Genomic DNA, 21,429 nt, shown 5'->3' on the forward strand with positions numbered 1-21,429 from the left:
CCTAGACTTTATGCCCCAATGCAAGGGTTAACCTTTAAGGCAAGGAACTTGTATTCATTTTTCTCAGGAAAAAACAGCACTTGAGCTTTGAATGACGTATATGGGATCACCATTCCAAAAGTAAATGAAGTCAAGACAAAAACTACATTTGGTTTCATTACAATTCAAGGCAGAGGATACAAATTATTAGCATGTAACATCATAATGATACAAAATAATATTTTAAAAAAGGACTAAGGCAAGCCAACATCTGCCTTCTCCAGAACAGACTGATTCTCTCATTCCAATAAGAATTCTTACAACATCTGTGGCTTAAGATTGTTTATTGAAATCCTAGCTTCATTAGATCCATTTTGAAGTGCGTGTTATGCTGTCAAAAGGAAAACAGCAATAAGAACTCTGCCTACATTCTCAGGCTCAATAGGCTCAAACTCCTTCCAGATTACCTGACATCTTTCCCCAAAATACCCAATTGAGCTCCACCAAGTCCCACTCTCACCTGGTTCTACTTGGTCTGTCCCTCTAGGAACTCTGTTCAGGTAAGCCATCTTTTTACCTGGAGAAGGAGTTGCTCTTTCTCCTTATCATTACCAAGTACATTCTTCTCAAAAGTCCATTTCAACTCTCCTGTTTCCTCAGAAAAGCACAACTTTTCTTCTCATTGTCTTGGGGCAGTTTGGAACCCACCAACAGTTCTTGGAGCACTGTCCACCATGCTTTCAATATCACTCCTTCATTGGATGGAGTTTTCTTGCCCAGAAGAGATCTCAGAATGGCCATCTTCTTGCTCTCCTTTTTTCCTGGAAAATCATAAGTAATCAATGTCAGCAATGAGATTCACTCAAGAGTCAAAACTAAACATAATGTGTGACTCCAGTCCCACTGTCCAAATTGTCCTACTGCGGCAAGTTGCCCAAAGCATCTAATGCTCTCTTAACTTTTCCAGCTCACTTGTTCTCTCATAGTCAAAGTTCTTTAATTAATCCAGCAAATCTGCTGATCCAACAAAAAATACTGGCATTCCCATACATCTTTTCTTCCACTTCACGCCTTCTGTTCTTCCCATCCTTTTCTCCTTTCCCTTCCAACACCTCATCCACTCTTCACTAAAAGAGCATACAGTATTAAATTTAACATGCCCAAATTCCACCAGTGACAAAATTCCTTCATTTTCACTATTCCTTCCCAAACAACTACCATTTCTCAGTACCACTTTACCAGAATAGTTTGTATTTAAAGAGATATTCTGCCATGTTAACAATTACAAGGTGCTGCACTAGCATAGAGGTTCTAATCTATATTCTGCCAAGATTAAATGGCTGACTTTGAGCCATTCTTTTTTTTAGCATACCTCAAAGATTTTTTGTGGGATAAAATTGGGAGGATGGAGCACTGTGTATTCTGTTTTGAGCTTCTGAACAAAAATAAGGATATAACAATTAAAAGGCAACTTTTAGAATCCTTGGAGACAAATGCAATCTAAAAACAGTTATCTGTTCATCCTCTTTTAATATGCCAAAAACTATAATTATTTTAAATATGTTGGAGTAATCCTTAACAGAATTATTCTACTTAATGTTAAGCCAAGATTTATTTTTATCCATAAGCCATAATCATTTTTAGGCTGTTCTTATTTCCCATATGTGTAAGGTTTGTAACTAAAACACACATTTCATCTAAAAGCCTTTACATTGGAAACAGGAACCTAGGACACAAGAGAAGTTGGCTGCCAATATTTACAAACAGCACAGCCCCAAGAGAGCTCAGTTTCTCTGTGCTTCCTTTAAATTATTTTTCGGAACTAATGTTATCATCCACTGAGATTGCAAAACATCACTCATAAAAACAATTGTAGGCTTGCAAAACAAACCTTAACAGCTGGCAGCAACTAACCCTGATCTTAGTGTGGAAGTTAATAGCAATAGCAGTTAGACTTATATACCGCTTCATAGGGCTTTCAGCCCTCTCTAAGCGGTTTACAGAGTCAGCATATCGCCCCCACTGTCTGGGTCCTCATTTTACCCACCTCGGAAGGATGGAAGGCTGAGTCAACCTTGAGCCGGTGAGATTAGAACCGCTGAACTGCAGATAACAGTCACCTGAAGTGTTCTGCAGTACTGCACCCTAACCACTGCACCACCTCGGCTCTTAAGCAGAATTGGGATGTTAAAACAGTAACTGAGAAGACATTTTCATCTTGTGAAAGTAGCAGTATAATAAGACCTTACAAGCTGCTCCAGAATGTGATCAGGGAAACAATTAAGGATGTACAAGTCATAATCCGGGTATAATTCTAATTGGTAGTTGTGATTAAGAAAGTTTAACATGATTATCTACAATATTGCCTTTTTCCAATTGTCTCTACTCACCCTATAAGATATGACAGGGTCCCTCTTCAACCATGAATGTGAAACTGATGGCCCCCGGGCCGGATGCATCATGCGCAGGCCACATCCACCCCAGTTCTGCGAAGGGAAAAAACATCGTGAAACGTCACATGATGGCAACTTGACGCAGCATGTTTGACACCCATGATTTAAACAATGCTATTTTGTGAGGTCCCAAAAATGTGCCTTCTCTGCTGCCATTCTTAGAATGTTATTTTCCAGAACTCCACTTGGACTCATCCTTCTCAGCAGTAGAAAGGCCTCAACACTTAGCTTTTCACACAGGCCATGAACTGAAGTGTTTATTCAAATTATTGAGTGAGCAAGGAGGACTGAAAGTTTTCTTTATGCACTTCCCCATAACATTATTTACTTTTTATACTGTTTATAATCTGAATGTTTTAGTATTGTTTCAAAGAAAACACTCTCTTGAGTCTCTGATTGGCAGCTATATAAATCTAACAAATGAATAAATAAATCATGTTGCCAAAAAAATTAGAGTGTCACAACCATCGAGTTCAGGGTTTCCCAACCTTGACAATTTTAAGTCCTGTGGATTTCAACTCTCAGAATTCTCCAGCCACGCATGCATGGATGCTGAAGCAAACTGCACAGCAGCTTTTAAAAAAGAAAAGAAACAGAAAAGGGTTCTTAAGTTATCTTTACTGTAGATTCCTTACATCTGTGTGTGTGTGTGTGTGTGTGTGTGTGTGTGTGTGTGTACAGACACACACTGCATATGTATATAGACTAGACTAGATTAGAATTCTTTATTGGCCAAGTGTGATTGGACACACAAGGAATTTGTCTTTGGTGCATATCCTTTCAGTGTACATAAAAAGCATGACCTGACAAAAGGGCGAACGACAAAACCGCACCCAACTGAACTGCGTCGCTAAAACCGCGATGTCATCAATGCGCCGACAACAGCACGCCGACAACAGCACGGAGACAGAAGGCGCTTTACAACAGTGGGACGACAGAAAGCCGATTTAACTTAAGGTAGGGGTTAGGTTTAGGGTCAGGTTTAGGGTTAGGTTTAGCGTTAAGTTTAGGGTTAGGGTTGGTGTTAGGTTTAGGGTTAGGGTTGGTGTTAGGTTTAGGGTTAGGTTTAGTTTTACAGCGTGCTTCTGTTGCCGCGCTGTTGTCGGCGCGATTCAGCGCTCATTCGTTGGAGCGCTTTAGAACACGCGGTTTTGTCACCGCGGTTTAGTCGGGCGCGGTTTTGTCATTCGCCCTTTTGTCGGTGAACCCATAAAAAGACATCCATCATGAATTATAAGATACGCTTAATGATAGTCATAGGGTGCAAATAAGCAATCAGGAAACAATAAATATCAATATAAATTGTAAGGATGCAAGCAACAAAGTTACAGTCACCCAGTCATAAGTGGGAGGAAATGGGTGATACGAACAATGAGAAGACTAATAGTAATAGTAATGCAGCCTTAGTGAATAGAACATATGAGAGCAGGCATCAGAATTTCATTTTTTTAAGGTGTGCCAGTGTGTTCACAGAAAAAAAAGTGACAAAAAAGGTTATCTTGTCTCGCCTCATCTTACTACTTTATGAATAATTTACACGTAGTTAAGTAAAACCAATTCAGCCAGGCTATTCAAATAATAATTATAAAGCAATCATAAGGCCTAGCTCCAAAGTTATCAGCGGGGATAATCATCTCTGGTGTCTTCAGCCTCCAAGACCCACCAGAGACAGAGACCCACTTTGACACTCAGCACTGGGATACGACTAACTAACCGAACTCTAAACTTAGCCCTGAGTGACAAACCGCGACGGAAATCCACACCCACGACTAAATAAGGGAGCCTTTTCCTGTGGAAAGCGCATGCGCGATACTTAGGTACACCTCCTCCGCGTGGGCCTGCCTGTAGCGTCGCTCACCTCAAGACACAGGAAGTGGAGTTCTTCCCGAGGGAGTCCATCTCCGGCCAAGCCTATCTCGCTTCGCGGAAGGCTCGCTTCTCCCTCGTGGCCTTTTTCTGCGCTCTGCTGTTTCCGCCATGGCGGACGCTGAGCCGACGGCGGCCGCGCGGTCGCTCACCGAAGACGAAATGGCGGAGGTGAAAAAGGAAGTAAGAGAGGCGAAGCGACCGCGGCGGGGGGAAGTTGCTCTGACGGCGGAGAGCTCGCGACTAGGGCGGGCGCGCTCGCGCTTGGCGTAAGGGGACCTGGAGTTCCTTGTTTGGGAGAAAGGGGGCGCCTAGAGGGTCCTTAAAACATCGGAGGACCGGGGGTGGGAGGGCAGTGGTTGCCATGGCATTGGCGCGTCAAGTTTCCGCGTGGCGGTGGATTGGCGGTTGGTCTGCCGAGTGTCGCCGGCGCGGGGAATTCCGCCAGGTGTGGCCTTTCCTGCCGCAGTGACGTCATTCCTCCCTTGCGTGGGGCTCCCTTCTGCTGACTGGAAAGCTTCAAGCATCGCTTGGTGGGATTCTGCTTTGTCTCCCATCTGCTAGCAGAGGAAGGACGAAATCTGCTACAATCTGGGGAGAGACCCTTATTTTTTTACATTAATACAGGTGACCCTCGACTTAGTGACCGTCGTTGGAAGTTACAATGGCACTGAAAAAAAGTGACATGGCCGTTTTTTACACGTATGACCATCACAGCATTCCCCATGGTCATGTGATTTACATTTGGATTTCTTGGCAAGTGGTTCGTATTTATGACAGTCACGGCTTCCCGGGGTCACGTGATCCCCTTTTGTGACTTTCTGACCAGCAAAGTCAATGGGGAAACCAGATTCGCTTAACAACCGTGTTACCAATTTAACAACTGCAGTAATTCACTTAACAAATGTGGCAAGAAAAGTCATAAAACAGGCCAAAACTCACTGAACAAATTTCTGATTTAGGAACATAAATTTCAGGCACAATTTGTGATAAGCTGAGGACTACCTGTATACCGTACATTATTTAGTAAAGCATGTTTCCCAGTCAGAATTTTAAAACGGACAAATGAGAATTAAAAATTAAAGCAAATGAAAAAAGTATCTTTGTTTGTAGCAAATGTCAATAGGTTTTAAGAGCAGGAGGCAAATCTGAATCTATTCAGACGTCTCTTGACTTTTTATTTTATTTACTAGATTTGTTTGCTGCCTCTCTCGCATTTATAGAAGACTACCTAACATAACAGCAACAAAATGAATTATTTCCTAAACTTGTCCCCTCCTCAAGGGACAAAGAGTAAAGCCTCCCAAAGCCTCATGTTTGAATTCCCAGAAACTTCAATTAAATGTGTCAGTTAACAACCAAATAAATCATTCAAAAGTTACTGGATGGACTCTGTTTCCATCCCTCTGTACTCTTAAAACAGGGACTCCCAAATCTTTTGCCATCAAAGCTCCTTTTAGTGGAATCTTATTGTGTGCACCTCTCATAAAGATCCAGCTCCACCAAAATGGGCAAAGAAAACAATGCAATGAAACTTTGTTTTTAATTACAAAATTTAAAACAAAAGATTTTGCCTCCTCTATCACCATGTTACTTGAAGCTGGTATTTTTGGAAAGGGGGATTTATGGTAACAACGTAGAACAAAGAGGTTCTTCACACCTCTCCCTTATTCTGTCTCACCTCCCTAAGGTAAGCATACCTTACAGTTTGGGTAATCCTGCCCTAGAAGTTTCCAGTTGGTGTTTATAGCACTTCCTCCTTTGTTCGTGCAACAATTGGGTCCTTCTGAGATAGTACATAAAGATAATAATTAGCTCCAACTCATCCAGGGAACTTCAGTGGCAAAGGATGGATTTGATTCTTGGTCTCCACAGTCTTTATTTCACATCTTAACTGCTACACCAGATTCCTTTCAATATTCCATTCATTCTCATGTTCTTCCAGATCCCTTTGTTTTCCTTAATGGATAAAGTCTTTCTGTTATAGTAGGTTGTCCTGGAGTGTTTATAGGAATTCCCCTTCCTAATCTCTGAATGTTGCACATGAATGACTCAATGGAAGTTGGTTTTGCCTTTGTCCTATTTTTCTAGCAAAAAGTGTAGATCTACAATATATAGAATATTAACTTTTTGTTCAAGATCATGTCAATTTCTCTTGTGATCTTGTAGATTGTATTTATTGTTTCATATTGGAACTGTATTCAGGGAATATATTACATTTTAAATAAACAGATAAGTATATTAAATAATACATTGAATTCCTATTGATTTGATTAATAAAAAAAGAATCCGTAAAGGTTCTAACCAAGCTACACTAGCAAATGTTGAGAACAAAGGCTATTTAATCAATTGAAACAAGTTTTGACTGAGTGTGCAACCTATTACATAATATTCTTAATTTTACATCTTAACAAAATAATGCTTAAGCTCATACAGTGCAGAGTTCTATGTGGGAAGGAGATGCCAGATGTTCAAGTGGGCTTTTAAAACGGCCAAGAAACATGAGACATTGTCATGAGACTGATGCACACTTGAAAACTGAGAAAGCCAATAAATACAATAAGTCAGTATGTACTTCATTGCTTATTCAAAGGCCTTTTTCATATCAATTGCATCAGTCTGTGTGCCTATAAAAAAAATAGGAATCCCAGAACATCGCCTCATGTAAAATCTATATGAGTCAGGAAGCCCTTGTAAGGACAAACATGGTGAAAAAGACTGGCTTTAGCTTGGCAAAGGAACTATAAAAGTTGGAATACATTCAGAAATGTGAATACTTTTGGCAATATAGTGTATATTTTGTAACATTTGCCAAAATTCAGTGCCATGGGAGTTGTCCCATCTTTTGGATGCATTCTGTAAGTTAGTCCATTTGAACAATCTTAGTTCAAAAATTGTTGCCCTAGGACGCACCATTTCACCCAGTTAAATGTTACTGAAATGAGAGTATAGCTAGGATAGTATAATATAAAGTATGTTAGTACTCTTTACCAAAGATTGTGAACTTCCATTTCTTTTTAGTGTTAGTACTTTGTACTATTTGATTGTTAGTTCAGTAATCCTTATGTTAGTTCCAGGGAAAAAATTATCTCACGAACAGAATTGAAATTTGAATCCAAGACATGAATAACTCGTTCTTGATAAAATACAGTACTGCAAATTCTAACTAAAACTTACTTGTTAGGAATTATTTATGATTCATTGCTCCTTCATAGTAATATAAACAATAATTTAGGCATTGATAAAGTTAATCTTTTATTAACATGCTCTTATTTTTATGCTAGGTTTTAGAACGATTACGCCGCTATCTGTGTGACAAAATAATTGCAGAAAGACACTTTGACTACCTACGTTCAAAGAAAATACTGAGTAGAGAGGATACTGAAGAAATCTCTTGTCGAACCTCAAGTAGGAAAAAGGCTGGGAAACTGCTGGATTATTTAGCAGAACATCCAAAAGGACTAGACACTTTGATAGAATCTATCAAATGTGAAAAAACACAAAACTTCCTGTTAGAAAAAATAACTGATGCCATCTTGAAAGCAAAAAATGAAAAACTTGAAAGTCTTAAAGGTATTATTTAATAACTGAATACTGTATATTTTAAAGGGCTTATAAAGTATGTAGTTACATAGCCTATTCCTATGCATATTTACTTTTAAGTATGTTGCTATGAATTTGGTAAGTCGCGAACAAGGTAAGTCAAAGTAATTTGCCTTTGAATCAATGAAGGAGCAGAAATTTAGGAATAATGATATGTATTCAAATATAAGAGTTACAAAATGATTTTAAAATCGTGCTTTGATTGACAACCTAGCTTCATTCCCTTAAGGTCTTTATTGTGTACTGAAAGGGTGTGGTGTATTATTATCATGTCCTTGTAGAATATTTCTGATTCTCAAGCATTGAGAATGTTGACGTAGACTAGACAATGATAGAGCACTTGTCACAAGCAGTTATGTTTATTGTATGACAAGCTAAATCAGAAGCCTCCTTTTGTTGCCTCTGTTGCATTTATTAGTAGTATATCAAGTGGGTTTAATTAGAATGGTTCAAAGGTTACTAACATTCAGGGATGATATATATGTGTGTATATATAACAGAGTTATAAAAAGTCTATTGAGCCCTTCAAAAATAATCATTTTTGCATGACCAAAAGGACAGATTTCAGAAATAAGATTTTAGGTCCTTGCAGTTGTAAAATTAACATTCTGACATTTCAGTCCCTGTCCTTAATAGCTAATTGTAATTAGATGGCGACTATAGATTGCATAGATCTAGATTTTGATAAGTGCATCACTTAGTAATCAATGGATTTAGAAAATTGAGTAAGAATTTCTCAGTTGTTCATATCTCTTTTGGATACAAGATATTAAAATGGTGATAACAGTTGAGTTTCTGTTACTCTTAGAGAAAACTGATTCTCTACATTTATTTTAGTCTGAGTTTTGGTCTGATTTTTTACTTTGGTTTTCCAAATTGACAACATAGCCTTAAGAGCATGCAATCCTATTAGTTTAGTTGATGTTTTGGAATTTTCTGGCAGTTTTGCCCAGAAATATCACAATATATTTTAACACATTTTCTCTCCAGTGTTAAGTCAGTTGGGGCAGTCCCCGGGACATGTGGAGCACAGTGTGTCCATTTTGTTGATGGCATGAATACAGTTTTTTTTCTTTCAAATGAAGCTGTAGAGACATTGAGATTTATGTAATTGGATGACAGTGATAGATCTAAATTTTATTAAAATGGAAATTTTATGGATGCTTAGTTCCAAGTTCCTGAAAATATACTGGTAATTTTCCTGACATAGATGGGATGGTCTCTTTTCAGCAGAGGAAGGTTTATAAATTAATTGTTTCTAAAATGCCAGGGATATAAAGCTCATTACTACATAAGACATAACCTTTGATTAGTATGGCAGCTACTGCTGTTCTTAGACATAAACAGCTTGGGGTTTTTTGTACTCCATGCACTGGTAATGTCCTATATTAATTACTGCAGTGTGCTATATATGGTGCTCCTCTTAAGCATCATCCAAAGTTGTTGCTATATATAACCCTATCATTAAATGATCTGCATTGGTTGCCAATTTTCCACATGGACAAGATTTCATATTAATAACTTCAAGGTGGCAAAGATATGTTTTTTTATAATTACTTAGCAACCTGATCCACAGGGCTATATAGGCAGTCTGGATGATAACTGAGGTTTCCAGACATTTTCTTTCCAAACCATCTGTCAGCATCACTCCATTACATAATTAGGAAAGAAAGACTAAGAGACTCCATGGGTTGGAAATCAAAAGTACTTTTACTAATTATAAATGGTAAGCGAGCAGTTGCGAAGCAAAGTCTACTTAATTAGGCGCGAAAGCGATGGATATATAGAATAGTCCATTCCCCACCCCTTAGGATCATAGCTTCAGGCCAATCATAAGTCCTTCAAATGTCAGGTGTGAGATAACTTCAAAAAGACATCACGAAGATGGAATGTCGAGGCCGTTGGTCTAGGCGGGAAGCACTCACGCATGCGCTATCCAAGCATCTTGTACATCCTAGAACATTCCTCCAGCACATCAATTAACCCCTCCCAAATACCAGCCCTCCCTCCCCGTTTCATGGCAGCTGAAGCAACAGCAAGGCAGAAGCTGACACCATCTCATTTCTTCAAGAAATAACAATAGAGGTTATTTCTTAAGCTGAATTTTATTTATTAATTAAATTTATATGTCACCCACCTCATTGACAAGTGAGTGTGGGTGGTTAATTTTGGGATTAAAATTCCATATAAATTTGAAACATCAAAAAAAGCAATGAAGTTAAATAGATAAAAATGTATCTAAATGATGCAAGTTATTGCAATAGTTAAAATATCTTTTACAAGTATCATAACTAAGTAATCCAATATATTTTTTACAGGAACACGTTGTAACAACTGCATGGCTTCAGTATATGAGCAAGCAAACAATCTCTCTAGATCGCAGTCAAATGACTCTAATTTTTTTGAAAAACAAAGACACAGAGAAAACACCTACCTTCATCCAGAAGAATATAGTACAGCTCCTTTTGTATCTGCCTCTTCTCTTTATTCAATGAATTTACCTATTACAGAGGTTGGAAACATGGAAAATTCTGTTCTCTCTACTCTTCCGGGACCTGGAGATCCTGGAGCGCCTCCTATTCCAACAGAATTGCAGAGTGAGCAAGAGGAAATATCCACCACTTCCAGTGACAATCCCTTTCTACCTTTACGATCCCGCTCAATTCTTCCATAATGGGTTTTTTTTCTTGAATAACTTTGAAAAGATAATAATGCTGAATGTTGCCTTATATAATTTTGCAAAAAAATGTTTCATCTTTAAAATTTCTTATTGTACTTGGTTGTACTACTTTTGAAAACTGAAAGTAGGTGTTTTCAAAAAATATTCATGTTTAATTAATCATGAAGCTGCTTGTATTATGCAAATTATAATACAGTCCTGTACATAGATATTCAGAAGTAAGCCTCACTGATTTCAAAGGGATTTATAGCTAAGTAAATAGTAGCATTGCTATATTGAAAAACAATATGGGAATACTTAAAAGATTTAATATATTTCTACACTTTAGTAAAAAGTTTACTACGTTCATCGGTTCATAATGTCAGACAATTTATTTTCTTCTTACATAGTGGTGGAAGACAAAATAATTGCAGAAATTATGTCACATAGAATCCTGACTACTGAACTAAAAGGTTTATCTAATTATGCAAATCAATCACAAGGACAATTATTTAGTGTAAGAGAAACTCCAGTTTAAGGTTTTCTCTTACAGTTATTACATTAGAATAAAGTTTTCAACTGACCACTTAATGTTCAGAAAATATTGCCTTCTGTTTGAACAGAAGGATCAGGAAGTAATGAAAACCTTAGCAAAGGGGGGAAAAAATCTCCTGAATTACAGTATTATGACTATATCTATGAAGATGATTGGCCTCATATTATATAGGTGCTCCTTGTTTTAACAACTGCTTGTTCACTGACCTGCTAAATGAGTGGTACTTAACCAATCCATGAAATTCTGGTTGTTGTGGCACCCCTGCAGTCACATGAATGTAATCCAGGCACTCGGCAAGGGGCCTAGATTTCCAATCATCACTGCATCCCACAGTCATATGATCCCAATTTGCTTCCTTCCTGCCTGTTTCTGACAAGAAAAGTTGAGGAATTGCAATAATTTGCAGTCCTTATTTAATATTGTAACTAGCGACTTCTGGAACTGCCGATAACTAATCAGTGTGGTCATGTGATGTATTTTATGATTGCATCACTTGATGTAAAATCTTAATTATGGCTTTTAAGCAAGTACTGTCTTTTATTCTGAATGATTGAATTCTCCAAGTACACTTTTTGAAAATGATAGCAATTAAGAAATCCCTTTTGAATTAGGGAGTTTATAAAATGTTAGGCATTAAATGTATATATTTCTTTAAGAACTGGAGCTTAAAATATCTGTAGCATGCTTACTTGATAGTCAATTTGAACTCAGTGGAGCTTACTTCTAGTTTGAGTTTGCACTTTTACAATCTTGAGAATATTTCTAAAATGAAACCTCAATTTCTATGTTTATTTCTCAAGGTGAAACAATGTTGTATTGGACAAATAATTTCTACTATGCCATCTCAGGGAGTATAAAATCATATATCAATATTGTTTTCTCATGGTTTGAGGTGCAACACTGTAAAGAAGAGATTCACTGAAAAGCATATTTATTTTCTAGGTAGCATAAAAGCATTTCTTTCTCTTCATCTTTTGCCATTTTTGTTTCTTGGACTTCTTAAAGTACTGTTTCTTGGAAACAATACTTTAAATTAAATTCAAATTTTACTATCCAAAAGCAAAACAACTTGAGTGGGGCTTCTGGGACAGCAAAAGATTTATTAAAAAATGTTCTTCTACAACATTTTGGATGAAACTGCCACCAGTTATCTAAATTAAATAAGTAGCTTTTTGTTTGCACATGTTATTTAGAAAGCTATCTCACTGAGTTCTACAGAACGTGTCCCCAGTTAGACACGCAGAAGATTACAGCCCAGTATTTTAAGAAGACTATATCACGGGTGATCAGCCTTTTGGCTTGCCTGGGCTGCATTGAGTGAAGAGGAATTGTCTTAGAGCAAATATAAAATATATATTTAACGTATATAAATAACATAATGTTAAAGGTTTATAATCTTTTGCGGTCATTTTACTAGCTGTCCAGAGCGAAACCTGTTCTATATTAATTCAAATTGGTGCTAGGTTGTAGTACAGAGTGCCCTGCCCATGTTTCAGGACACAACTGTGTCAAGTCACAATCAAATCTAACTGATTGTTAGGTCTTCTGTAATCTGACCATTTCTGTTAACAACTTTTTAACTCAAATGCTACCTCAGCTCAAACTTCCATGATGTTTTACAGAACATGAACTTCCTTTTTTGACTACTAACTGCAGATATTGTCAAATTTATAAGAAAATGCTGTATTTGCATACTTATGGACCGGTTGCCCCTAATACTTTGCCATATTTTCGTTTAAAAAACTTCCTAGTGCCTTAGTATTCAGGGTTCTTTCTCTCTATTGCGCTTCATTTCATGTATGCCAAAACCTGTGTGAATTATTATAGGTACATAATGAAAAATAACATACTATTCTATTAAATTAATGTCTTTGATAATCATTATATTCTTAAATGATACTTTAAAAAAATATATGCTTTATATAAAGCAATGTTGAATTGGAAAAATATTTGGAAGTTTGTGGTTACTGTTTAATGCTTTACAAATATTTACAAGTAGGCAATCTGTGAAGCATTTGTATAATAAACTGAATTGATTTTTTAAAAATAGTTTTCTCAGTGTATGTATAAATATAATCTTTATTGTCATTGTACTTAAATACAACGAAATTAGTTTTAACCTCACTGGTGCAAAATTATAACAGAAACGAAAAAAGAAAGAAAAAGAAAAAGACTAGTGTGCATGGAGTGATTGTGGTTGTATTTAAAAGTCTCACATCCCAAGGATAGAAACTATCTTTAAACCTGTTTGTTCGGCTGGCTATACTTTGATGTCTTCTGCCTGATGGTAGAAATGCAAAGAGACACTGACCAGGATGTGAATAATCTCTGAGTATCTTCTTTACTCTGCTAAAGCAGTGAGATCTGGCGATGTCATCCAGTGGTGTCAGAGGGCAACCAATGGTTTTTTGTGCCGAATTGATCACTCTCTGTGGTGCCTTCCTGTCCGCAGCTGTTAAACCAGCATACCATACTGTAATACAATATGTGAGGACACTTTCTATGGTGGACCGATAGAAAGAGGTCATCAGCCGTTGTTCCACCCGATTTTTTCGCAGGACTCTAAGGAAATGAAGTCCCTGTTGGGCCTTTCAAATCACCAGAGACATGTTGTTTTTCCAGGTGAGATCTTGACTAATAAGCACTCCCTAGAATTTAAAAGAGGAAACCCTCTCAACACAGCCCTCCTCAATATACAGTGCGGCAAGTTCCTCTCTGTGCTTCCGTAAATCTAGCACCATCTCCTTTGTCTTACTAGTATTTAGATGTAAGTTGTTTCTTGAGCCCCATGCGGATACCTTCTGGACATCTTCCCTGTATGCTGATTCGTCCCCTCCAATTATGAGACCCAGCATTGTTGGGTCGTCTGCAAACTTTATTATGATGTTGGATGGATCAGAGGATATGCAATCATATGTCATGTCCTAATCTTGGCTTCTCTTCACCAATAGTTACGTACTTATGCTATTGGGAAGCATTTTTTAAAAAAAGTATTTTATAAATATATTCAGAACAAGTCCTTTGTTGCAAGTCACCTTGTAATTTTTGGATGTTTTGGATGAAAAATTGTCTTCCAAGGACCAGGGGCGGGATGGGTTTGCACACATGTTATTTTTCGGAGTATAAGCTGCCCTTTTTCCCCCCCTAAAAGAGGGTGAAAATTTGGGTGCGTCTTATATACGGAATGTAGCCCCACTCACCCACCGGTCCCCACCCTTTGGCTTCTGCCTCCCAGCAATTTACCTCTTTGCAGCAAATGGGGGTTTGGGAAGGCTTCAATAAGCTATTGCAATGCCTGCAGCCTCTAACAGCTGATGATTGAAGAAATTGAAAGTGAAATTTGCTCCACATGGCAAATTGCTGGGAGGCAGATTTTTTTTTCTTGTGCTAATCAGGCTGTTTGCTGCAAGGAGACAAGTCAACAACTATAAATACCTATAGAATGTTCAAATTATTAGACTTATTTTTTAAAGATTGCTTTATTACTATTCTAGACAACTTAACAAAATGAGGAAGCTTTTTAAAATAAATGCTTGATCTGAAGAGGCCTAGTGGTATTGTTTTAAAAAGTGCTATTCTTTTAAATAGCAGAGAATAACTATACTTCCAGAAAGCACATTTTAACACATTTTTATATTGTCTGTACTGTTTATTACAAGGAGGCAAATTGCTGGGTGGCGAGGCAGATATTTTTCCCTTGTTTTCCTCCCCAAAATCTAGGTGCGTCTTATACTTTGGAGTGTCTTATACTCCGAAAAATACGGTAAATCCCACACATGCACAGATGAAGCTTAGATCCCTTGCTTCTTGAACAGCCTGGTTCACAACAGGCAAAGGAATAGTACCGGTCTGCCGTGGCACGACAAAACCGCGGTCCACTAAAGCGCACCCGATTAAACCGCGTCGCTGACGTCATCAGCAGCGCGACAACAGCGACCGCGGAGAAAAAAGGGCGCTTTAAAAAGCGCTTTGAAAGCAAGCCGATTCAAGTTAAGGTTAGGGTTAGGGTTAGGTTAAGGGTTAGGGTTAGGTTTAGGGTTAGGTTAAGGGTTAGGGTTAGGTTTAGGGTTTGGTTAAGGGTTAGGGTTAGGTTTAGCGTTAGGTTAAGGGTTAGGTTAAGGGTTAGGTTTAGGGTTAGGTTTAGGTTTAGGGGTTAATTTTAGCTTTAGCGTTCACAGCGTGCTTTTTTTCGTCGCGCTGTGATGACATCAGGTACGCGGTTTCGTCGAGCGCGCTTTAGTCGAACGCGGTTTTGTGGTGGAACCCCGGTCTGCAGCCTGGGAATTAGAGACCCCTGATTTATAATACACTCCCTTATTCTAAACTATCTTAAAAAATGCTTTCATTGCTTTCTTATTGCTTGCTATCCATTTTTATCTTCCATGACAGTGACTGTCCCCTGCTGTTTCCACATTCCTTTGTATTTGTTTATTGGCTTTACAGTAAGAGTAACTAAACCAATATTATATTGTAATTCTAGAGATAGTTTTTGAAACTATTACTTTTCTGTTCTGTCTTCTAATCCAGTTATAGAGCTGTGCTCTCTGTATTTTATCTTAACCATGAAAGGCGACTAAGTTTAAGCAGTTCCTACTTTAATCACAACACAACTCCTGAATAAGTTGTGTTACTCCTGAATAAAGCATACATGAAAGGATCTTATTAGTAAATGTTGTAAAGGAATAAGGGGACTTTTTCAGTTCTACTCGACTGACTACACAGCCAGAACTTTTCATTCCAGATACGTTTACAGATACAGGTAGAAAAATATAACTGCATAGTTTTTGATTTTGGGCTGTCATCTGGCCTGCAAAAATGGGGACAACCACAAGGAGCGATGAAGAATTTTAAATTTGTTTTCATTTAGTAGTCGTCCGGATTTCTGCCGCCTATATAGGGCAGCCCTGTTTCGACGCTTTTCGACGTTTAGCATGGATAAACTCGGCTTCGGAACTATCGAATTGCAGGTTCGGAAAGAAGATAAAATATTCTTTATTATTTCCCTTTAAAATTAAAATATAAATGGATTGTTAAACTCAGAGTTTATGAAATCTAAGCCCGTATAAACCTTTGGCCGAGAAGAAGGGAATTCTTCGGAGCGGAGGCACGAACCCGCCCGGATTACCCTTGGCAGGTAGTACAGGCTGAAAGGAACTTCCCGCATACTTCACGAACTCGGAACTTTTGTCTCGCGTGCGCCAGTTCCCGGGGACTGGTGTTCCGGTTGCACGAGTTTCTGCCATGGCAGCAGCGGAGGGGAAGGACCCGCTCAGCTTCTTCGCGGCGTACGGTAGCGAAAACAGCTCGAGTGGCGGCTCGGATGCCGAGGACGAGGAAGGCTCTGGCCGAGGGTCCAAGGGGTCTTCGCAGCAGTCCAAGAACGGCACCTCCGAGGGCAAACCGCGCTTGCCTGGGCCCGACGAGCTCTTCCGCAGCGTGAACCGACCGGCTTTCCTTTATAATCCGCTGCATAAGGAGATCGATTGGGAGAGTCGGGTGCTGCGAGCCCCCGAAGAGGTCAGCCAAGGCTTTTCTCTTCCGTATTTCTCCTGGCAGGGAAGGCGCCTGGCTCCCCCATGATTAAGAAAGCCCTAGGATTAGGCAGACTTCAGAGAAGGGTGTCCCTTCTTAGCCAATTGCAGTAAAAGCACCAAAGGGTTTGATCTGGCTACCTAGGTTAACTGTGTAATGTGGGATACACTAAAAAATTGTCCCTGTGGCACACATTTTTCATTAGTTCAAAGTGCTAAATAAATTGGAATGACTTTTCCATTCAATAGTATTACTTTATGCGGGATATGGGATATGAAACTTTCCAATTATATATGACAGAAAGCTAACCTTTTTGTTGTCATGTGCCGAAAGCGCATGCGATAGCATGCCCGTGTGCCTGCACCCATAATGCAATGTCTGCGCGGGGCATGGGGCGCTGCACGAGGCCCCAAAACACAATGCAAGTGCCCCCTGAGCATGCATCCTGCCCCCCCCGCACATGCTCGGCAGAGACTCGAAGACCAACTGGCTAGTGGGAGGTGTGTGTGCATGCGTATTGGAGCTGGGCTCCAATGATCAATACAGGATATAACAAACCACAGCTCCCAAAAATGTGATAAGGCCAGATTTCTAGGAAAGAAAGCTTGCCACCGTCAGCCTTCCATTCTAGTGACCTTAGTTAACTGCTACGTTATTAGAATTTAGGATTGTTTTTTTACATTAATATTTCTTATTATTTTCACTTTTTCTTATAGCAAGTACTTTTCTTACAGTGAATATTTTGTTTAAGCTATTTGTATACCTAGACAGAACTAGCAAAAATGTTAAATGTTTATTACAGCTTGGCTAGATTTTCAGATATAAGAGCAATTTGTATCTGTAATAGCCATACCTTTGAAATTTAATATTTCCTGTACTGGTTTTTTTAATATTTCTTTCAACAGCCTCCTAAGGAATTCAAGGCATGGACCACAAATGCTGTGCCTCCCCCTGAGTCTTACACTATCAAAGAAAAAAAGCCTCCACCTCCTCCTGAACGTGATATGGCAATCAAATGGTCAAATATCTATGAAGATAATGGAGATGATGCTCCAAGGCATGTAAACAATGTACATTTCTTACCAGAAGAAGAACAAGAAACTGTTGAATCAGGTAATAGTAGTCAATTTCATTCAAAATAAATAATGTTGTTTGTTTTTGTATATGAGTCCTTTAATGGGAAAATATTTCTCTATTTGAAGATTGGTATCTCTTACATGAATTATGTATAATAGTTTTGAATCCAGTTATAATAGTTGTATTAAACCTAATCCTACAATCAATGGCAGCTTCTTGTGAGATTCAGAAAGTCCAAATCTTTCTTTGCACGTTCTTACACATATTTTGATTAGCATGATTAATGCATTCAATTTTATACAACACCTAGATGAAATTCCTGTGTTCCTGGGGAATTTTTAATAACAACTAATAATATTTCTTGCTGACCACAGAGTCATGTTGTTTCATGTCTTTTAAGAATAGCCTTATCTACCTATGTCTAAAGATGATGAAAGATTTGAAATTGAACATGCTTTTAATAAACAGGAACAGTATTTAAAGATTAAATTAAACAATAAATTATTAGAGAAGGGCAAGATTGAAAAGCTGATGCCACCTTGGTGCTGGAATAGCCTTTCCCAGCCTCAGCCCCTGGATCTGATTAAAGTCTAATACAGTGTTTCTCAAACTTGGCAACGTTAAGACACCACAGTGCCTTAAAGTTGTCAAGTTTGAGAAATATTGGTCTAACACACCTGGAAAGCACCAGGTTGTAAGCCAGGTTATAGGAGGCTTAGTTCGAATATCCACAAGAGCAATCTGTTTTCAAACATCATCATTAGTCCGTGAATTCATAGTTGGACTGCTGTTACGGCTAAGGAAGTTTCCCTAATCTCTATTCCTGTAATTTCTTAATCATAAAAGCAATTTCATGATGAAGAGGCTAAAAAAGATTGGATCTAATTAATATTTGGATGATTGTTTATTACAAAATTCCCAGGTCTGTAGTCTAGATTTGGTCATTTCAGGGGGTGGGGAATCCAGGAAATGGCAACAACTTTGAACTGCCTTTGTATTGATGCCAATAAGACTGCATGGCTGCCAGACCAATGTAGTCATCAAAAGATGATACTATTGATAATATTTTCCACATGTGGCTTTTGAAAACTTTGGCTTACATATACTGTTGCTTCTTTGAAGATGGTGAAAAAGATGAACCCAGCTCAGTTAAGAAACGCAAATTAAATCCTGACGAGCAGCCAAAGAAGAAAAAGCAATGATGAATTGGACAAAGACTGATGACTTTATCAATCAAAGTTGTCAAAAGTTCTGATTTGATTGAAGTTTGATGTAAATGTCAAGTCTATTAATGCAAATGTTTCTAGTGGAAACCTTTTAATTGCAACGCAACTCTTTAAACATGTTGTGGTAAGTACAGTATTTTTGTTCATAAAGATTTTGGAAGTTTGTCATATTCCCTTCCTATTTAAGACAGGTTCTTGTGACACTATAAACCTTAACATACAAGGTATAAACTTGTTGGCATTTAAAGATTAATATTTGGAGCAATAAGCAAATATTATGAGAAGTACTACACATGAACAGTGATAATATGTGAAATGTAAATGTAATAATTGTTTTACGGGACTACTATTGCGATAGATTTTTTTCTTAATAAAAATGCTATTTGGGAGGGGGAGGTAGAGTTTTTAACTGCATTGTGGTGAAAATGAATTGTTTGAAATGTTTGTAAATAGTTTTAAAATAAAGCTGCATGTGTCAAAGGTACATTTATTACAAATTTCAATAATTGAAATTGTAACTGAAAACTATTTCTCTGTAGTATTAGACAAACATGTTTACTGTATATAAATTGAATTAGTGGCAACTTAGAGACTAAATTCAGAAATATTTTCCTTCATAGTTTCCAATGGAGTTCAGCCCAATCAACTGAATCAAGAAGCAGCTATACAAATAAATGTATGATTTTAGAGAAAATATTCTCATGCTATTAAGTGGACAGGATTTAAGTTAAATTTTCCCTAAACCCAACTTGCCTTTTCCCTTGGCCTGCAATCATGGATCAAATCTTTGGTGTTTATACAGAATTTCTGCCTGTGAACCCATTTGTTTTATATAGTGATCCTTTTGTTTTATCAGTGGTGGGTTCCTACCAGTTCGAATTGGTTCGGCTGAAGCAGTAGTAGTGTGGTAGCCTGGTTTGCTGGAACCAGCAGCAACCCAGGCCTAAAAGCAGCTACCACGCCCCCGAACCAGTTCTCCCGGCGGCGCCATAGGCGCCACCATCTTGTTTTTTGCTTCTGCACGTGCGCAGAGCAATTTTAGTTGTACTGCGCATGTGTGCGCAGTGTGCATCAAGCACGCGCACAGGGCACGTCCCTGAGTAAACCGGCAGTAGTCTCTGCCGGAACCCACCACTGGGTTTTATACTGCAGATTGACTTACTGTTGTCCAATAATTATCCCAAGAGTGTTTAGGCAATTTTGATAAAGTACTAAAATATATCTCTAAAGAAATAAAAGTGATTGCCCCTTGTTTATAGTTTAGGAACTTCAGGGCTACTTTCCATAGTATGAATTAATTCTGTGGAATTAACTCACACAATGTTGTACTCAAGGCTTTCTGTTGTTTCAGTTCATATTTAAGTTATTTACTCTGCAGAATGTCTCCAAGCTCTGATTTTTAAGTTGCAGTTTTTCTTGTTATATTTCCAACTTTATTTTTTACTATGTCAGTCTTAAAAGCTTTATTTTTCTGTTTAAACCATGTTAAGAACAGATTGAGCAATTAACAATATTCATGGGCATTTCAAGTAATTAGAAAAAAATGTTAGACATTTCTCTCCTTTATATACACCCACATATAAAATAAACTTTGCTCTCACTTCGGTGGTATATGAAATAGAACGTCTTCCATACTGCATCCCATTTTTGGGATACAATTCTATATGTAATAGAAATAAAATTATATATAGAATGAGGATTAAGAAGATGCTTCAATTGTTGATTGACAAAAAATAATACATGGATACATAGCATTATCGGGGACTAATCCTTCCAACCTTTGATGTGTTTTTATATATATTGTACCTCTATATTTTGAAGTGAATTGTTTTTAAACAGGTAGAAATTATCCAACTGAATCTTTATGTAAGATGTTATTTTGTTTGTTCATTTATTTAATAAACTGCATCAATTTCAATTATTTTAGAATCTAAATGATATACAAGAACAGTGGCAACATTCAGTTTCAGAGTTAATGTGTGTGCTTTTTGAGATAATTTAATAGAGTTTTTAAAGGGATTTTTGGTATTTTAAAGGAATAATGTAACTGCAAAAGAATGGCCAAGATCTGGGAGTATGCCATGATGTCTAAAATAATACCATATTTCAAAAGTAACTGAATATAACTCAAGTTGGAAATCTTGTTTAGATTATAACTCTATACATAATTTGTATCACATCTGAAATTTAGATTCCTCTTAACATAAAAGTTTTTATATGGGTCAAAGACAGAGGTTGTATTCAGTGAGTTCTGACCTGTTCTGGAAAACCAGTAGTGGAAACTTTGAGTAGTTCGGAGAACCGGCAAATAGGCTGGCTCCTCCCCCGCTGCCTTCCAGCCTCCCAGTTGATCTTCTTTTGTTGCCCTGAACAGGAGAACGGAGCTGGAAAGCAGGTTAGTGGGGTGGGGAGGGAATGGGGATTTTGCAGTAACCTTCTCCTGCCATGCTCACCAAGTTACACCCACCAAACCACACC

The 21,429-nt window shown here is 37.9% G+C and overlaps 2 protein-coding genes and 1 long non-coding RNA gene across 4 annotated transcripts; 2 read left to right on the forward strand and 1 right to left on the reverse strand.

Moving 5' to 3' along the window:
- Positions 1-306: 306 nt before the first annotated feature.
- On the reverse strand, positions 307-4,426 carry LOC148044545 (uncharacterized). Its single transcript, XR_015697247.1, has 3 exons — positions 4,291-4,426; positions 2,370-2,465; positions 307-800 (listed from the first exon to the last, which is right to left on the reverse strand). It is a non-coding gene; the product is annotated as an uncharacterized LOC148044545 (long non-coding RNA).
- BCL10 (BCL10 immune signaling adaptor) lies at positions 4,348-13,390 on the forward strand. The gene is made up of 3 exons (XM_014058345.2): positions 4,348-4,481; positions 7,583-7,871; positions 10,220-13,390. The coding sequence occupies exons 1-3, from the start codon at positions 4,410-4,412 to the stop codon at positions 10,573-10,575; spliced, it is 717 nt and encodes a 238-aa protein (XP_013913820.2). The 5' UTR covers positions 4,348-4,409; the 3' UTR covers positions 10,576-13,390.
- Positions 13,391-16,303: 2,913 nt separating this feature from the next.
- CUNH1orf52 (chromosome unknown C1orf52 homolog) lies at positions 16,304-19,890 on the forward strand. 2 transcript variants are annotated; one of them, XR_001313058.2, is made up of 4 exons: positions 16,304-16,633; positions 17,554-17,761; positions 18,848-19,075; positions 19,572-19,890. XR_001313058.2 is itself a non-coding variant. In XM_014058344.2 (3 exons), exons 1-3 carry the CDS (start codon positions 16,358-16,360, stop codon positions 18,925-18,927), a joined length of 564 nt encoding a protein of 187 aa, XP_013913819.2. In that variant the 5' UTR covers positions 16,304-16,357; the 3' UTR covers positions 18,928-19,435. The 2 variants fall into 2 exon arrangements, 1 of the variants encoding a protein (XP_013913819.2); XM_014058344.2 differs by lacking the exon at positions 19,572-19,890 and having other exon boundaries at positions 18,848-19,435.
- Positions 19,891-21,429: the final 1,539 nt, after the last annotated feature.

Source organism: Thamnophis sirtalis, unplaced genomic scaffold (assembly GCF_051295495.1).
Source record: "Thamnophis sirtalis isolate CommonGarterSnake01/CBP01778 unplaced genomic scaffold, rThaSir2_p1.2 scaffold_7, whole genome shotgun sequence".
Taxonomy (NCBI): Eukaryota; Metazoa; Chordata; class Lepidosauria; order Squamata; family Natricidae; genus Thamnophis; species Thamnophis sirtalis.

What these genes read in the sequence shown, in the direction of transcription:
- BCL10 (XM_014058345.2), top strand. Translation starts at nt 4,410, where the DNA reads ATGGCGGACGCTGAGCCGACGGCGGCCGCGCGGTCGCTCACCGAAGAC. An exon ending in TGGCGGAGGTGAAAAAGGAA is followed by an intron (nt 4,482 to 7,582) that starts GTAAGAGAGGCG and finishes TTTTTATGCTAG; the next exon opens with GTTTTAGAACGATTACGCCG. An exon ending in AAAACTTGAAAGTCTTAAAG is followed by an intron (nt 7,872 to 10,219) that starts GTATTATTTAAT and finishes TATTTTTTACAG; the next exon opens with GAACACGTTGTAACAACTGC.
- CUNH1orf52 (XM_014058344.2), top strand. Translation starts at nt 16,358, where the DNA reads ATGGCAGCAGCGGAGGGGAAGGACCCGCTCAGCTTCTTCGCGGCGTAC. An exon ending in TGCTGCGAGCCCCCGAAGAG is followed by an intron (nt 16,634 to 17,553) that starts GTCAGCCAAGGC and finishes TTCTTTCAACAG; the next exon opens with CCTCCTAAGGAATTCAAGGC. An exon ending in ACAAGAAACTGTTGAATCAG is followed by an intron (nt 17,762 to 18,847) that starts GTAATAGTAGTC and finishes GCTTCTTTGAAG; the next exon opens with ATGGTGAAAAAGATGAACCC.